General features: G+C 44.3%; 1 protein-coding gene across 2 annotated transcripts in view; it reads right to left on the bottom strand.

The window, feature by feature from the left end:
* PGGT1B (protein geranylgeranyltransferase type I subunit beta) overlaps window positions 1–19,283 on the bottom strand; it is a 332,915-nt gene that overhangs the window by 67,701 nt on the left and 245,931 nt on the right. For both annotated transcript variants that reach the window (XM_085632623.1, XM_085632624.1), the window contains one exon: window positions 12,439–12,623. In XM_085632623.1, coding sequence (XP_085488749.1) covers window positions 12,439–12,623 — 185 coding nt within the window. The remainder of the gene's footprint in view (window positions 1–12,438; window positions 12,624–19,283) is intronic.

Here is a 19,283-nt window from a genome sequence, read left to right as displayed (position 1 = left end):
GAGTAGAGTATGAGAGGCCTGAATTCGCTAGGTGCAAAAAGAAAGGCAAAAATTGTTCTGGCTTGGAATGTATAGGATGAATTTTGGCATCACTGCACCATAAACAAAATCGTTTCCATTTGAGTTTATAAGCTTTCACAGTAGAAGGAGCTCTAGCTTTTGCCAAGACTTCTCTGCAATCCAAAGGGATGTCCAAATTCACAAATTCAAAGTGCTCAGGTTCCAAGCCGCTAAGTGTAGAGATGCAGGGTCGGGGTGACAAATTTGACCGTATTCCATGGTCAAAAGATTCGGAAGAGGACGAAGCATGATCGGTTCGCACTGAGACAGGAGCAGCAGTTCCGTGAACCAGATCTGTCGAGGCCATCGGGGAGCTATAAGGATTAGCTGACAGGGTTCCTCCCTCATTTTCCGTAGAACCTTGGGGACTAGAGGTATTGGTGGAAAAGGGTAAGCATAAATTTTGGACCAGTTCATCCAAAAGGCTTCCCGCATGACTTTGGTTGGGGAAGCCAACTTGCGTAGAACTGGCATTTTCGGTTCAGATAAATTGCGAAAAGATCCAGATTTGGGGGACCCCATAGCTGAAAGATGTGATCCAGAATGGGTTCGTGTAATTCCCATTCGTGATTGGTTGTGGACGATCTGCTTAGGGAATCTGCGAGAGTGTTTGACGCTCCCGGAACATGGACTGCTGCAAGCAGGATGCGATGCTGAATCGCCCAATCCCAAATTTTTTGAGCCTGAAGGGACAACAAAACTGACCTCGTACCCCCTTGCTTGTTGAGGTAGTGCATGCACGTTGTGTTGTCCGTCCGGATCAACACCGTGCTTCCGTAGATGATGGTTCGGAAAGCTTTCAGAGCCAGAAAAATGGCCAGCAATTCTAAAAGGTTGATGTGTTTTGTCTTTTGATGAACAGACCACTTGCCTTTCACAGTTAAACCCTGCAAGTGGGCGCCCCACCCCTCGAGAGATGAGTCGGTGGTGAGGGTGAATTGTGGAGTGTCCGCCAGAAAAGGGCGCCCCGAGGAGACATTTTCTTCGTGAGTCCACCATAAAAGAGCTCTTTTTAGACGATGGGTGACGCTGATTAGGTCGTTGAAAGTCCCTGAGACCTGAGCCCATTGCTTGTCCAGTTCTTCCTGGACGGGTCTCATCTTCAGGCGGCAGTGAGGGACTAGAGGAATGCAGGAGGACAACATCCCTAGGAAAGATTTCAACTGTCGGACAGAAACAAACTCTTTTTGATGGATAGAAACCGCTAGATCGCGAAGACGTTGTCGTCGTTCGTGCGACACAAAAGCTTTCCCTAGACTGGTATCCAGAATGGCTCCCAAGAACAATCTGTTTTGAGCCGGGCGCAACTGAGATTTTGTTATGTTCAGTGTGAGGCCCAGAGATTGGAAGCGGGATCTGCATAATAGAGTTTGTTTGGACGCTAGTTCGAAAGGCTTTGCCTTCAGAAGGCAGTCGTCGAAGTAGGGAAAGATTTGTACTCCCTGAAGACGAAGGTAAGCTGCCACAGGTGCAAGGACTTTTGTGAACACTCGGGGAGCAGAACGAAGGCCGAATGGCAGAACCTTGAATTGAAAATCTCTTCCGGCCACCCTGAATCTGAGGAATTTTCTGTGTCTTGATAATATGGGAAGATGAAAATAAGCGTCTTGGAGATCTAAAGTAGTCATAAATTCTCCTTGGGAGAGAAAAGGGAGTACTTCCTGAAGGGACAACATACGAAAAGTTTGTGTCTTTATATATTTGTTCAAGGCTCGTAGATCCAAAATGGGACACCATTCTCCCGACTTTTTCTTTATGAGGAAGAACCTTGAATAGAACCCCCTGCCCCTCTGTAGTTTTAGCACCACTTCGATCGCGCCCTTTCTCAATAAAATATTGAGCTGACTCAGAAGCTCTTTTAAGTGGGCAGGAGGGGGACCTCTTGGTGGAGTATTTGGAGGAATCTTTACAAATTCCAAAGCGTGTCCCCTGCGTACAATATCGAGAACCCATTGATCGGTAGTAATTTGTGACCATTTGGAGTAGAAGCGGGAGATTCGACCTCCAAGTCTTTGAGGAGTTCGCGACTGAGGGTAGTGAGAGTCATTGTTTCTTAGAGGAATCCTTTCCTCTATAAGAAGATTTGCCTCTGTATTGTCTGTAGTTGGAAGACTGTTGCTGCCGATAAGATTGCTGATTTTGTGAGGAGTAGCGGCTCTGTCCTTGCCTGTATTGGTTTGAATGGCCTCGAAAGGAAGAAGAGGAACCACGACCTCTTGTGCCTCGAAAAGGTTGCTTCTTGAATTTCAGAGATCCTAGAGCACGAGCTTTGTCAGTGTCCTTCTTAATTGCTTGAAGAGCATCATCTATATGCTGGCCAAAAAGTGATTCACCGTCGTAAGGCATGTCCAGTATCTTTGTTTGTAGCTCTTGACGAAAAGCCGTGGCCCGTAACCAGCCCTGACGCCGGAGGACTGCTGCACCGGCCAAAAGACGGAAGCCAGAAGAGGACACATCAATGGCGCAATCTATAATTTCCGAAGAAATTCTTTCTCCTTCTTGGAGAATCTTTAACGCCTCTGGTCTAGATGCTTCAGGAATCAGATTAATGAGAGATGAAATGTCCGACCACATCTGGCGATCGTAGCGGCCCAGGATCGCCAAAGAATTGGCCGCTCGTACTGTAGCTGCTGCCATAGTGGAATTTTTTTTCCCTATACCATCCAACCGTCGACCTTCTCGATCTGGAGGTGCTGACAAAGGAGATGAAGGGTTTCTAGATCGGCGTTGGGCTGCCTAATGGAATCAGGCTTTGTTTGCGAAATTAAACAGGCAGGAGAATTTGGAGGAGCTTTGTATTTTTTGTCTATCCTAGAAAGGATAGCTGGAATGGAATTAGGAGTTTGCATCAACTTAAGGCCCTCTTGCCAAATGAAATCAATGATCGGAATAAAACGGACCTGTTTTTGAGGTTGATCCTTGAAATCATAAGAAACAATCCTCCTCTCTGGTTGTCATAGGGAGGTGAAATCTTTTAGCTGCTCTTTCCATGAGCAAATGAAAACCACCAATGTCAACTGGTGGAGAATCCAAAGGAGCTGGATCAGCAGGAGAAGGTGTCTGTATCTGATAGTTGTCCTAATCAGAAAAGAGGGAAGCATCGTCCAGCTCACCCTCCTCTTTGTCAGCGTCATCATCCTGTTCCTCAACAATATCTTCCAGTATGATTTGAGGAACCGCAAGACCTTTATCTCCTGTCACTGACGTAGGTGTGACTACTGTTTCCCTATTTAAAATAGGTTGTTGAGGTGTGTGCGGCGTTGGAGTAGTATGCCCAGACCGTGGAAAACGGCAATTATAATCATCCAGCATGTACTGCAGGTTGGAAATAAGACTTAAAGGGAATTGCGCCATAGGAAGTTCTTGAACTGGATGCGTGTCATAAGTTGAGAAATCATCTTGTTGCAAGTCCTCATCATCATCTGAGTCCTGACATTTAATTAGAAGTTCTGAAGGACTGCGAGCAGCCCGAAACCTATCATCCTCGTATTCCTCATTATCAGATGAAAAAAGCAGTTCAGGAGGCTGCACAGGAGTTTTAAGTGGCATCAGGGTATCCAGAGACGAATGCCGTCGCTGAAGCAGAGAGCCTGAAGCCTCTAGCGGTAACAAGTCCAGAGTTGGAGTCGTAGCCGTTGTTGCCGATGCTGAAACCCGTGGTTGAACCACCGTCGACGACGAAGCCACCGTCGACGACGAAGCCACCGTCGACGACGAAGCTCCCGCCGACGACGAAGCACCCGTCGACGACGTCTGCTTCTTTTTATGCTTCAACGCCGTTAAAGGCAGCGTCGATGAAATAGGTCTCACCTTAAGTGATACCAACGTCGACGGTGAGGACGCCGACGACATGATCATCGTTGGCTTCATAGATGCCGAAGTCGTCGATGTAGATGCGACGACGGCAGCTCTCGTCGACGGAGGAAGCGTTGATGAACTCGTCGACGAGGGAGGCAGTTTGAGGTAAAAACTGCGCAGATGGAGTCTTAGACGCCTGAGAATCAGATCTCGGGGGCGTACAGGATACAGAAAGACTCCTGGGGGGGAAATCACCCCTCTTGAAGTAGAAGGTTGAGTAGCAGTCTTCTCTCCATGATGTTTCTTCACCACTTTAGGTCTAGGAGAAACCTTTTGAGAGTCACTGGACCTTTTCAAAGAGGGAGCAGTTTGAATGGAAGATACACTCTCCACATGTGAAAGAGGATTCTCCGAAGTCTTCAACTTCTGTAGCCACAGAAGGAGACGGCCTTCTCTATCTTTTAAAGTATTTTGTGAGAAGGTTCTACAAATTTTACAGTCCTTTACCTGATGTTCAGGATATAAACAATAAATACATTTCTTGTGAGGATCTTCAGAATGAAGTCTCAGCTTAGCACAACTCCCACAAGGTCTGAAGAGGGATTTCTTGGTAGTAGACATGACGATTCAATCTTCTGATGAAATATGAGAAGAAAAACTGAGCAAGCTCAGGGAGACTCCCTTCACACGACGTGCGGTAGAAAATCGGAGAGCCTGAGTCTCTGGGGAGAGGGTTCTAGAGGGTGCGGACGCCTGATTGGCTGGATTTGGACTAGAACATAACAACAGTAATATGTTATAGAGGAGACAAGTTGTCTATCCATGAAAACTCTATGGTTTTACTTTCTTTTATGCCTAATAGGCTTATGTTATTACTATATTGCTATATTATGTACCGTGGGACTCCCACTTCGACGACGGGGAATATTCAAGCATGTGAATCTATGAAAGACACCCCAATACTGGAGAAGTAATGTATCTGTTTTTGTTTCAGGCGGGGATGGACGAGGCCGGCTATACATATAGAAGCAGTGCTGTAAATTGGCCTCTACTGTCCAGTACGGTGAACCAGCACTTTTTATTTTGTGAGGGAGAGTACCGGCACTTCTAAAGAGAGACTTGATACTTTTAATTGGAGAGTACAGGCACTTCTCAGAAACAAGCAGTCACTCTGCTACAGAGTACCTGCACTTCAAGCACTGTATAGAAGTATGGCTTTAGACCTGCTTTTATGTCTGGCCTGTCGCGGTTGTTGCTTCTCAAACTCTGGTCACCCTGATATGGTAGGTATGGGGAATAGAACACTTATGAGGTGCGCTTAGTATTTTTTAAGGTGCGTAGTAAATCTCAGGTCTCTACATTACTTGCACGCTAAAATAGAACAGTACCCCGTTTCTCCCGCTCAGTCCCTCGGAGAATCGCTCGTGCTTTACATTGGAGGTTAGCTTGTGCTTCCCGAAACGCTCCAGCTCTCTCTAGGGCTGAAGAGCGTCAGCTGCGAGAGAGACACAGCTCTCTCAGCAGGTGGCACTAGGACCCGGTTAGAGGCGTGCGGAATGCTCCCAGCAATGTGCAATGCTGGCTGCTGGCTCTGTGTGCAATCCCTGCAGGACAGAGCCGGGACAGGCAGCCAGGGGCAGGGAGCATCGGGTAGGCTGAGCCCGCGAGACTATTTTAATCTGAAACCCTGGGCCAGGGAGCCAGTTTTGCCCCAGGACAGGGGAACCACGAAAGTGAGTCAGAGACAGTGGATATGTACATGGTGCCAGTGACAAGGGGTGAGGCTGAGAAATGGAAGTAACAAAAGCGCATTGTATCTAAACACATGGCCAAACAAGCACAAGCACGCAAAAAAAACGTTTTATCTGACATTTTTGTGCCTCCTGAGCGGGCGGACACAGTGGGTGCTTAGAAGCCGGACTACCACAGAATTCAGCACTTTACAGAACAAGCATTGGCCACGTGGCCGTAAAAGTAACACAGCGCGGCCGCGAAATGTGATCACGATCAAGCGCGTGGTGAGCGATGCGGTTAATGAGCATGAGGAATGCCATATGTCACCTCTGCTCAAGCGCGCGCCTGTGCACATGCACTGCAAGCTGTAGTCGGCGGTAGCATTTTTTGAAGCCCTTAAAGTCTTGCCAGACCAGCGCAAGCGCTGGGTCAGGCGAGACCTAAAAATAATTGCATACATTGTATGTAGCACAACCTCAAGACGACTTTAATCATAAATACTTTGCACATTATGCCATTATCCAGATAGTACTGGTTATCCTGATCCAAGCAAGACTATGTGCAATCATGAACACATAGGGCACAGTGCACCTGTGCTCCTAATAAACTTTATATGGTAATCAAGCATAAAACGTAGGGCACAGAAGCACCTGAGCGCCTGAATGAATGAAATGCATGAAAAAATATTTGTAGAGCGCATAGCTACCCTAAGGCATCCCAGCACTAATAGCAGCAGCAGACAGAGAATACAGGTTGCTAGGCAGGGTTTTGGAAGAGCCATGTTTTAAGGAGTTTCAGAAAGGGCAAAAGATTGGACTCAAGACGTAAGTGAGGAGGGAGGGCGTTCCAAAGCGTGGCGACATTATAATAGAATGAGCGCTCACCGCTTCTTATTTTTTTTATTTTTGGGACTGAAGCAAAAAAGAGGATGGCCAAGCAGAGACATCTGTTAGGGCAATAAGGGGAGACAAAGAATTAAAATAATTGGCGGTCCTTTTCCCCAGAAGGACTTGTGGGCGATGCATAGAGACTTAAATTTGATTCTCTCCGATACAGGTAGCCAATGAAGAGCCTTCAGTGCCGGCTTAGTGGATTGACGGTAGGGGATCTGGAAGAGTAAACGAGCTGCACCATTTTGAACAATCTGCAACTTGGTTGTAGTTGCTCAGGGAGCTCCTAGATAGAGGGTATTCCCATAGTCCAGTCGGGAAAGAATAAGAGCCTGAACCATTAATCTTCTAGCCAAAAAGGGAAGAAGAAGAAGGATTTTACGAAGTATCCTAAGAATGCCGTAACAGGTGGCCAATAATTTCGTCACCTGGTACTCAAAATTCAGGGAGCGATCTAGCCACATGCCCAGACTTCTGATCTGATTTTTTGGGGCAGGAGCTAGGCCAAGACAGTTTGGCCATAATAACCCTGAATTGAAGATAGGAGAATTGCCTAGGAGCATAAGGTCTGTCTTTTCTCCATTCAGTTTCAGGCAGGAGAGCTCCATCCACTTAGCTACCTTTCCCAGACTACTACATTTCCCCAGCCTACTACATTTAATATGTTACTTCTTAGGAGCCAGAATCCTTTAGTCACTTTGTCACCCTGGATTGCTCTACATTATTCTAGGGGTCCTCCACAGAGGCCCCCCCCCCCACAATGCATAGGGACGAACGCTGCCGTAGAATTGGGTAGATCGGCAAAGGAAGTGGGGTCAAAAGCTTAAGATGAGCGCAAGAGACCTCCCGCAGTTCCTCTCTCCCATGTCCTTGAATTCAACTGCCCACGAGAGCGATGTGCAGCTATCAGGATACCAGTATCTGTACGGGCCGATTCAAGGTCCACCCCATATTTCTCTCAGGCAGTTACGATAGCCTCTCCTGAGTTGGGCCAGGAGGGTCCACACCGGCGCTGGGTTCAGAATCCAGGCAGCTCTTTTCCAGGAACAGAGGCCCGGCGGCCAGGATCACAAGGGACATCTTTTCTCTCAGCCAGCAGGCACAATGATCCTTGGCGTGCTGTACCGTGCTGATGCGAAGGCTCCGTCCCACATTTAAAAGTGTTTGCGGCTTCAGCGAGCTGGGGAGACGCGCTGGGCGGCAATCAGCCAGCCAGCACAGTGATCCCTCGCCGTCACCCAGCACCAGTCTGCGTAGTTAGGACTAGGCCTGGGCGAAAATTTCGTTCCGTTCGCGGAAATTGCGATAATTTGACATTTTCGCATTCCGCGGAGAGCGCGAAAATGTCAAAATTTCCGAATTCCGCAGCTTGCCGATAATTTGTTTCTTGCTCGCGCTGTAAAATAATACATTCGCGCGCGCGATCGCCTTACCTGAATCCCTGCGTTCGCCGACAAGTTTTCTTGATCCGGTCGCGTTCTCCATGAGATGTTGTATTGTTTTTAGCCATTTGCGCTGTCTCGCGACAGTTCGCGCCCGCAGTGACGTCATGCGTCGCGCGATCACGTCTTTCTTCTCGCGATCATGCACCGCGAGACAACTGAAAACAAGATGGCCACGCCCGCGAGCAACCACATGGGTAAGTTGGCGAGCGCAACCATGCAGAAAATCTCGCGAACATGCGGGGAAAAAACTTCCGCATCTTCGCGATATTTCCGCGTGTTTGCGATAATTTTTAACATTTTCGCGATAATTTGCGAAAGTGGATTTCGCAAATTCCGCCCACCCCTAGTTAGGACCAAAACACACTGCCGCAGGTGCTCTGCACGGACGTTGGTTCTCGCTGCAATAAATCATGCCGAGTGGGACCCAGGGCTGGAAGAGTCCTGCAGCAAGCATCGGGGCACGAAGCCCTCTCCTGGTCAGAGCACTGCCCTGTAGGCACAAAGTGCGCTGTCCTGTACAACATGAAGTTAGACCCTGCTGCAGAAAGGAAGGTGGGTGATGTGCTAGTCCTCACAGGATGGACTCTCCCAGCAGAAGTGTAGGAGAAAAGCAGCCACAGGGTCTTTGATGGCCCTGAGAGAACAGGGGGCAAGCAAACAAGCACTTGGAGGACACTTGAGGGCACAAAGGGAGCAGCAGGCAGGCAGGCCTGCACATAAAGTCGGGTTTGCAGTCCCACCTACAGCCCAGCAGGCCAGCACAAGAGCAGGTAGTCCAAAGGGCTGTTCCTCCTGGCAGCACAGCAGTACTCCTGGCAAAGCGCAGATTGCAGAGCCAGTAGCATTTAGGTACAAATCTAAACATAAGATAAAAGACCAAGTGCTTATACTCAAGATGTCTTTGATGAAGGGGTGACTTCAAAGGAACCCTTATAAGAGTGCAACAATCCCTTTCACCCAGCACTGGTTCCAGATGATCAGTAGGGGGTAAATCAGCCCTTTGTGTAAGGTCAGAACACCAGCTGTTCAAATACAAGTGTGAACCACCTCTCCCAGCCAAGAAAGACCATCAGGATGCAGATGTATCCCTTGTCACAACCAGCCATTCCTCTGTGGTGGCTGTCTAGAAAGTATGCACAAAGTGTAGCTGTCGCCCAGATGTTTATTGGAGTCAGGCTGCGAAGCACAAAGAGTCATCAGCACAGAGAAATGCCCACTTTCTAAAAGTGCCATTTCTAAAATAGTAATGTACAATCCAACTACACTAATAAATAGGCTTTATCACCACTATTCAAAACATACAAAAAATGGCAACACCACCTCTTTCTGATCAGGAATTACCACTTAAAAGTATATAAGGAAATTCCCAATGCTAGCCTATGAGAGGAGTAGGCCTCACAGCCGTTTAAAATAAAATAGGCTGTTTGCCACACATAAGGTCCATGCCTTACCTTTTACCTACACAGCACCCTACCCATACAGCTACCTAGGGCCTACCTTAGGGGTGACATATGCGTAATAAAAGGAGAGTTAAAAGTGTGGCAAGTAGTTTTAAATGCCAAGTTAAGGTGGCAATAAATTGCACACAGAGGCCCTACGATGGCGGCCTGAGACAAGCCCACTAGTACCATTTAATTTACAGGCCCTCGCTATATGGGGTACCACTTTACAAGGAACTTACAAGTAAATCAGATTTTGCCATACAGGTGTAAGCCTTGTTTAGAGGAGAAAGAGAACATGAACTTTAGCACTGATTAGCAGTGTTAAAGTGCCCAGATTCCTAAAGCCACCAAAAATAAGGTCAGAAAATAGGCGGAGGAAGGAAAAACGTTTGGAGATAATCCTGCAAAAAGGGCCAGGTCAAATAGGCATGGCCCCAGGAAGGTAGTATAGAGTAATTCTGTATCAGCACAATACACTTTGTAAAACTAAAAATCAGCTGGGATAACAGCAACGCTAAATGTAGTAAATCTGCCTTCTCTGCATAGTCACTCCAGATTTTCTCCTTTTTCTGGACCCGATTTTTGCTGTTTTTTAATTATGTGTACCTGACCAATGCTAAACAGGAGTAAAGTGCCTGTGCTCCCCCTTTAAACATGGTGAAATTGGCTTACCTCAGATTTACATACTTAACCATCCTATAAGGCTATCGTAAATATAGTAGGAAATACACCCAGGTCATAGAAGATAAATGCCACCTGTTGACTGGAACACCTACGGTGAAATTCACAGGGTCGACCTGTAAAATATGGCTTACCTGAATGCAGCAGCCTAAAATCCTGCTGTCAAATAAGGCAGAAAAATTAATATGTCACCCCTAAGTACACCTTGTTGCCCATAAGGTAGGGAACATGTGTGAAATTAAATTTGGCGTGATCAAAGGCCAAAAGCTATTTTTACTGGCAGGGCTGTAGCGGATCCTAGAAAATGTTAAAGTACACATTGCCAGATTATAAAAATGTTAACCTTTAACTTTAGACAGGAAACCGCTAAAATAGTAATTCAAGACTATATTTAATATTTATTAAAAGTACAATTCATTGGTGAAGTTATACTGATATTTAGGTAAAGTAACTGTTAGAAAGTTAACTTTTCACTGCCTTAAGCTTCTGGTCGTTAATTTGCATTAGCCTTCCAAAAGCTGCCCAACAAGAGCTTGACCTTCACGAGGTATGGAAAGTGCTCCCAGCGGAGAACAGTGGTTTACGCCTGGTGAAAAGATGGACTAGGTGTGGAGTATATGATCCCCATCAGTCGACGAAGTACAGTTGTGGTGTATCCAGGATCTAAATTAACTAGAACGGGACAGAGGTACGTCATGCCCATTCATAGGTTAGTGTAAGCAGAGATCTGAGAAGGGAAAGCCTTTGTCCCCAAATCCCACAGTAGCAAGGGTGGTTCAAAACCAGTAGGAGGGAAGTTACCCTCATAACTGGTTTGAAGTGGATGCAGGGGAGGGGACACCTCATTTCTCCGGCCAAGGCCATGGGGACACAAGAGCTCTGCACAATGTAGAAAGAGTTTCTCCGCCTTGGATTTTAGGAGTGAAGGGTACTGTAGGATTACTTGTAGTAAAGCAAACAGATCTGCTGATTAAATGGGTAAGGTGGCCGATAAGAACTTTTACCCCATTGTCTAGGGAGGAGTCAGCCCCCACCCACTAGCTTATGCCACCGATAAACTTTCTGAAGCTGTGGAAGCTCAGAAAAGGACCGGACCTGCTGTATGTGATCTGAGAGGAGTCCTGAAGGACTGGACCTGCCCCCTCTTACACCCAGGCCAGAAGTGGGTGGACTCTATTGGTCAGTTGGCTGACCTCATGTGTGGCTAGAGGAACACAATGTGCTACAATTTCCTTTCTCCTGATGTAACCAGTTGATCATTACCAACTAGACCTGGAATTGACCTTGCTGGATTAAGCTCTTGTCCACAATAGCTGTCCCGGAGGTCCTGGGTGCATCAGAAGTGACACAGAGGAGCTTTTCCAGAAACCCTGAAAGGCTGGCACTAAGAGGATTTTCAGAACTCCATGATCTTAGCACACATAAGGTAAAAATATTCAAAAAGTGTATTCCTTAACATACAGAAAACTTTCACCACAGTACATCAGATTATATCCTGCCCAGACAGACATTAAAAGTTCTAGTTTTCAAAGATGACCGCTGGACCATTTCAATATTCCTACAGTAGAAATGGAAAAGATCCTGTCTTGTCAGAGTTTCAAACATACTATTCACAGTCTACCTCATATTCCCAAAAGGCAACATCAACACCAGTAACAAAAGTTATTGATCCATTATAAGACAGCTACACTGCCCTTTCAACCCCCCTGTAAGCAAAAGCTAGTTTCGAACTGTCGTTCAGCATCCAATAGTCCTTTCACCAGTTTCGAGAAGCTGCAACTAATCGGTCAAGTTAAGAAAGAGTTTCACTTTACTAGTAGAAATTCCTCTCACCTTGAAGGCCAGAACTGCAATGGAAGCCTTCTTTTCAGTATTAGAATACGACTGTAACAGCTGCAACCAGAGCTCAGCAAGATTCTTATCATCCCCCCATTTTATGGGAAACCAAAGACCTTATTCTTAAGACGCTCAAATTCAGCATTCCTCTGTCGATCCATTCAAGCCAGCCCCATTTGTCCATTCTAACACATACCACCAAGCTCTCCCACTTGGTTTGCCTACTTTTTTCACCATAACCAAAAGAAAGAATTAGCACTCAGCAACTGAATATTTGTTGCTACAATGCTTCATGGTTTTTGTACATGCTTTAAGATACAGTGCAAAACAAGGCTGAAATGCAAGGCCATGCAAGTCAACTGAGTACTTGTACAGTGCATTAGCACTTGGCAATCAGTATGGTACACATTACAGCAAAACATAAAGCATGTCACATACATGTAAACACATAAAAAAAAAACGTTGAGAAATGTAACACAATGGGCTCATTACGCCATATTATTAACTATTATTACGTATAACACAGGTGTATTATTTTATGTTCGATAGTACCTTAAGTGTTGCTCCAACCCAAAAAGAGTAGCAAGTATCTACTGGTTTATTAGGTCGGCCATTGAAGCCATTTTGTTGCCTCATGATGCACCATCTTCTTATTCTGTTCAGCTCTTTCTCTGAAAACACTTCGTCCAGTTTTCCCATAAGGCAAAGTGACGCAATGCCACAGAAGGTGGAACCACCTGGAGACAACCACAATAAAACCATTAATTAAAATATGTCAAGGGTGTGTTCTTATCCCTCTTGTTTACACTGTAAACAAACAATTTATAGGCAACTCGTGGTCTCAAGAAAGTGTCTTTCTTCAGAGGGTGGGCAACAGCACCATCCCAGTTGTATTGCACACACATGATTCGGTACTTATGTCTAGCACTGTAAACAGGCTAAAGAAGCTTATTGGCCGAACTTTTGCTTTCAAAGATGACTTTGAATTATCCACCAATGTTTCCACAACTTATTCTAGTGACCATGCCTAAAATCTCAAAATTAAAAACATTTTTACTAAGGTTGTGTAGAGAGAGAGAGAGAGAGAGAGAGAGAGAGAGAGAGAGAGAGAGAGAGAGAGAGAGAGAGAGAGAGAGAGAGAGAGAGAGAGAGAGAGAGAGAGAGAGAGAGAGAGAGAGAGAGAGAGAGAGAGAGAGAGAGAGAGAGAGAGAGAGAGAGAGAGAGAGAGAATGAATTCCTTTTTCTATATGAATTTAACTTTTGACAATACTAAATATTGGACCCAGGGGGTTATCATGCATCAACTCTTTAGGGCTACTTTTTAACTTCACTGCACAGAGTAACACACCTATTGATTACACGAAGGCAGTTTATATAGGTAAATGCATCACCTTTTGAAAATTGTGGGTGTTTGGGGTTTTCAAAATGCCTCCTCCCTTCAGGAAAAACAAAAATAATATTTTGCAGATGTCTTCTGCGATGTCAAAAAAGCCCACCTACTTATATTTGTCATGAGGAGCTGGGTTTAGGATATGTCTGAGACTGACATAATTAATATGGCACCCATTTGTTTATGTGTCTCGATCTGATCTATTCCGGAGGCTGGTTGAATCAGGATGCCACACTGTTTAAAGTTGGATTAAATACGCCATAATATCCCCTAAAAGAGTATTTTCTTTTTTTTTTAAAGAGCCAGGATTCCACGAGTTGTACTCCAGCCCTTGCAATATTTATTTTCTCAAGTGATATGTCTTGGGTGACACTTAAATGTTAGTGGGGAGACGAAGCATATTAAAGGAGACCAAAGAGGTTGTTAAATTAACAGTGAGATCATTTATGCCTATTAAAATGTGTTTTAGCCCTAGAGAATTATTTAGTTTGGAGGAAGGGGGAGCAGGTACAAGATTTACGAATGTACCTTTCTAAACTAGGATTAGAATATACATTTCATACCGTATCTAGGTGGGACATTCTAACAAGAAGTGCAGTCTACTTACTATATTGCCACAAATGTCTTTTGGTAGATCCCAAAATAATTAGAAATTCCAGTTCTTCGAATCAGTCAATTGTTTTAAACATACTTACACAGTAGTAAGCACCCTGATCAGAGGTAGAAAATAAACAAGCACTAATAAAGCCCATAGGTCTTGCCTATAACAGCCATTGGCTTCGGCAATTTTATTTATTTGGTGTTTTATATAGCGCGAACATGACCCAGAGTAGGGTATTAGAGCGCTTTACATTTACAGTTGAGTTGCCAGTCAAGTAATCAAACATCAGTAGTTGTACATTGTTTTTGAGAAAAACATTAAGGCTTAATATACATATGTACGATCTACAACTAGGTTAAAGTTCGATGAGATTTAGCATTTGTATGATCTTGGCGGATGAATGAAAATGGAGTGACTGTTGAGATTATGGGAGATATTTACTCATATAAAAAGATGTGGCTTCATGTTTAAAAGTGGAAATGGACTAAATTCTCCTAATGTTCGGGGGAAGAGCGTTCCAAATTCTAGGAGCTGCACCTGAGAAAGCTTGGTCATAAGTTCTTTTCTAATGGAAATGGTCCGGTTTCAATAGTAGGTCTTCCTGACTCCGGGAGAGACGGCATCCTCCTGATAGTGTGATTTTCTGGGCTAGGTACACTGGTGTGTTGTAATGTATCGCTTTGTGAGTGATACATGCTATTTTTACATTTATTCTTGCTTCGTACGGTAGCCAGTTAAGCGCCTTCAGAGGGGGGGTGATGCGGTCGAATTTTCTGGAGCCGGTTATAAGTCTTGTGGCCGCATTGAGACAGGTTTTCAGAGGGGCTGTTGAGATCTTGGGGGGACACTAGCTCTAGAATAAACTCCCTTTGGGGTATTCTTTCAGCATTCCAATCAGACACTCAAACCACAAACTCCACTCAATTGTCACCGGATCAATTCTACAGTTGCCAGAAAATCAATTATTGCAAAGATATTAGGTTAGTTCAAGAAAACATCTACATATATTTAATTTGTCATTACAATACATAAAACAATCTATGCACTGAAAATGCAACAAGTTAAAAATCACATACACAATGTAAATAAATCAATGTTCAGTGCAAAACAATCAAGTTACAGTCAATTAATGTTTCATCTCATAGTCTTATACGTGTATTACACATCAAACTATAAATGTAATAGGAACTTTTTCAACAAGTAGGCCAAAAAGCGATGCATTTCGAAGGCATACACAGGTCCAACCTCCTTCTTCAGGCTTGCTACTAATCTATTCCGACACTGTTATCTACATAAAAATATATATAAAAAACAATTCAATATTGCAACATAAAAATGCATACCATGATCAGAACCAACCTATCCGCCCTTATATTATTCTCCAAATAGAATCATTAAAACCACGTTTAAAAAATAAATAAAAAATGTTTCCCATTTCTCGTTGTCTCAAAGGCGAATACAAAGTATTGAGTTCCTGGCACAGTTGAACTGGTAATGATTGACACAACACATTCAAACCAACACAGATGACTGAATATGCCAACATATTATCAAATAAATACTTATTCTCACTCACTCGAGGTATTTGACACAGAGAGGATAGAGCTTAACCAGCCTAAGCAGAGTTAAGTATATCTGTGAGTGAGTGAGAATAAGGCTTTAGTTTTCATGAAGGGTATTTGGAAGGTAACGATGTGATGGTCAGACCAATCGCAGGGGGTGATTACAATGTTATCGATAGCCTTTTCTTTAGCTATGATCCAGTCTAGGGTAGCCTTTGGAGTGGGTTGGAAGATGACATTCTTGGACCAGCGACTGATCCTCGAGGAAGGCTTTGAGTGAATTGATCGGATTATGCCTATGGTCCTCCCAATGAAGATTGAATTCTCCCAAGAAAATATCATTGGAGTGAGGAGATGAGTTTGCTGGGATGATTTCTATCAACTGATCTATGAAGCTGGTATTTTTGCCTGGGTGTTGGTAGAAAGTGTGAAGTTTGCAGCTTTGATTGTCAGAGGATCTAAATGACATACCGAGATATTCACAAGACTCTAGGGGGTCAGATTGTATTTTCGTAATGGCAATGTCAGATCTTTATATACAGGCGATGCCTCCCCCTTTTTAGGCCTCGCCTAGCGTTGCAGCGCATGGGCTGCTCGCTCGGCGAGATATATTGTGAACGAGGAGTTTCAGAAGGGGGCTTGAAGCTCCGCCCCTCATTTACATTGGCTGGCGTCACCGTTTATGCTAAACAGTTGCCTGCCATTGGAAATTAGGGTTTTTGGTTGACGCCCTTTCGCCTTCGATCCGGACTGGGTGGCCTGCTTTGCTGCTGTTGCAAAGCACTTTCTTATCTTTATGGAGCCATGTGTTTCTAATTAGAAACACATGGCCCCATAAAGACAAGAGATCGATGCTTGTTTTGAAGCAGCCGCCTGCTCTTTGTCTGCGGCTTCTACTAGCACAGCTTGCCAATCCCTTTAAAAGACGCCTAATGTTGTAATGGTGACTTTTGAAAGGAGCCCAACTGTGTTCGTGATATCCCGACCTGATTTCATGTGCCCGTCCTTCTATCTGCTGGGAAGGGGTGGCTCTTTCGTTTAGTGTTTCTTTCACTTTTTTTTACTCCCCCTGCGTGCCTTTTCTTCTTGTTGATTAATGATGGCCCAGGGTGGTACTTTCAAGAAGTATACACATTTTTGCGTGTGGTTCTGAAACCAGCACTGCATCACATAGGGTAACCTTAGCATGCGTGTTTATGAGCTCTGTGTAAGTGTACTGTATTTTGCGTTGTTCCAGGAGCCCACAGGGGAAAGTTTGCTGTGCTCATCTGCTGTGTGAGCAGGGGGCTGTTATTTACAGTCGGTGTTGCCCTCACCGTGCTCTCCCTTGCTCCCATCCTGGTTACGACGGCTCCAGCTCCGTCCTGATGTCCCCTATGGCCTACCAGATGATGCCCTACATGAATGTGGGCACCCTGTCGTGCCTTTTATTTACGTTTTGGTTTTAAAACATAAATAAAAGGCATTGTCATTTACAATGCCAATAGCTCAAACTCGCGTAAATGCGAGACCTATTGCATTGCAAATGCTTGTTTTATTGTCCTGTCTAGTCTCATAATGCAATAGTTTGGGCGGGGGACCTCTAGATCTAGGCATGGGGAAGAAGAGTCAGATAGCCATGTTTCTGTTAGTAAGGTTACGTCAATTTCCTAGTTTATTATAAAGTCGGCTATGTCTGCCGCATATTTCTTTGCTGATCGATAATTTAGTAGTGTAGTGTACACCAAATGTGTTTCTGTGTTTTGTTTGTTGGAGAGTCTTGCTTTTCAGGAAATATTAGCACATTTTTTAGGTTGTTCAGATTTAGCATTCTATTGCTAGTCTTTGCAGTTCTGCATGCGTTAGTTGGGACTGGCTGAATACGGTGTTCATCTAAATTAGTCGGAGGAATGGGGGATAGTTCATATGATAGCAATAGGGTTTGTATCTCATTGTCTGTTAGATAACTAAGTTGATCACAAGGACGGAATAGTCGGTTTGCCGCTACCATTGGGATAGAATTTACTTAATTCTGGGTTTCGTGAGAGGATATCTGTAGGAGATCCAATTTCGCTAGACATTTTTCAGATAAGAGTAGAAGGTTCTTCATGTCTCTAATAGCGGATTGCATGGCTTTATACGTCTTGATGGCTTGCGAGTTGAGATTGTCAGTCTCCATCTTTGGTCGACGGGCACTGCAATTTTCAGACTCCATTGTAGGTTGAGGAGTGATAGGAGGATGTATGTGTTACCCTGATGGTATGCTGGCATAGATGGACTCTGGTGGATTGGAGCTACTGTCTGGCTTTTCTGTGCATCTTTCTTTATATCTTGTTGCTGTTTCGTGTTTCTAAGTGATGGACCGATGAGTACATCTCCAGTTATCCTGGTCCAAGACTGTTGACTCCCTCCTAATGACTGTTTCCAGTAGATGGTTGGAATCGGTGTTGGGGCTTGATTAGTGGGGGGTAATGTAGATTTAGATAAATGTGCGCTGTTACTGATAGCTTTGGAGCTACTGGAATCCTGTTTTGACTGTTCACGCTCATTAGCACTGTTGTTTTCTATCCAAACAGATTGATTCAACTGTTGGGGTTCATTAGAGATGACGTTTTCTATCACAGCAGAGTGAATCCTGTGTAGGGAGATGGTTAGCAAGTTGTTATTTGGTCGGATTCTTGATGGAAGGCTGTTAAGGACGTGTTCTTTTAAGGTTGAGAAATATTTGTCACATTTTTCCAGATCTTTGTTGGCGGCTTGGGTGAGAATCGTGCCATTTTTGTAGCATGTTATACTTCGTGTTGCTCTTAATTTTCGAGAGGGTGTTATTAGCATCTTCGTGCCATAAGGAATGTTCCTCAGTTCCTGTACCTTCAGAATTTTTTTTAGGGAATTGCACCATTTAGCCATTTTAGAAGTGAAGAATATAAGGTCGTTAATGATAGTGCCTTTAGGCAATGTTTTGTAGCAATGCTGAACAGCAGCGCGGATGCTTTCCAGTGTGGCCAAAACAAATTTTCAAAAGTAGTATGATGCAGCCAGTGCTACTGTGCTTTCTGCTTTTAAGTGCATTAGCACTGGATGCATAATAGTTCCTTTTTAATTTATTATTTTTAGCCACGCTGCACAGCAGCCAGGCAGCTATACAGCATGGCTAGAAATAATTGCCAAAATCTGCCAAGCTCATGTTATACAGCATGAAAAGAAGGGAACGGAGGAGCCAATAGCCTCAAAGGAGGGGCCTATTATCTTTGCTAATCTGTGTTAGCTCTTGGCAAAACACCCCTGTGATTCTCTGCAAATCATTTACTCACCCCATGTATAAAAAAGAAAAAATATATACTTTTTTCCAAAAATTCTATCAAAATACAGAAAGTAATTTCCACATATCCAAGTCTTAGTGAAAATACATTTGGAAGCAGAAAACATCTGTTGTCACAATGAAAGCAGCTAACATCTATTGTCACAATACAAATCAGTTTCAAAGGAGAAATGGGTGTCTTTGATGTGTGTGTGGCATAGTAAAACATAGCTACAAATGGCAAGAGGTTAAACAAGGAAGACAGGGAAGAAGAAAATGTATAAGTAGTGCCTCAATCACAGCATGATCAGCGGAAGGACAGAAATCAAGCTAAAGCAGTCAGTACTTGGTCTATGCTCCAGCAAAAGAAGAGGAAGTGAAGCCTGCATGCTCTGGCCAATTAGAAGGCAACAAATAAGAGTGACAATGAGGCCAACTAGTGTTAAGCAATGGGCAGTCTGCAAGTCACTTGTTGTGCACAAAATCTCTCGCAGGCAAGAGTGCATGCAGTGCATGCGCTGTGGCAGGAGAGACCTAAGAAGAAATACGAGATTTTTAACAATA

This window comes from Triturus cristatus, chromosome 2_1, assembly GCF_964204655.1.
Source record: "Triturus cristatus chromosome 2_1, aTriCri1.1, whole genome shotgun sequence".
In the NCBI taxonomy this organism is placed as follows: Eukaryota; Metazoa; Chordata; class Amphibia; order Caudata; family Salamandridae; genus Triturus; species Triturus cristatus.
Note: the sequence above shows the minus strand (reverse complement) of the source record. Positions and strands in the feature narration are given on the sequence as shown.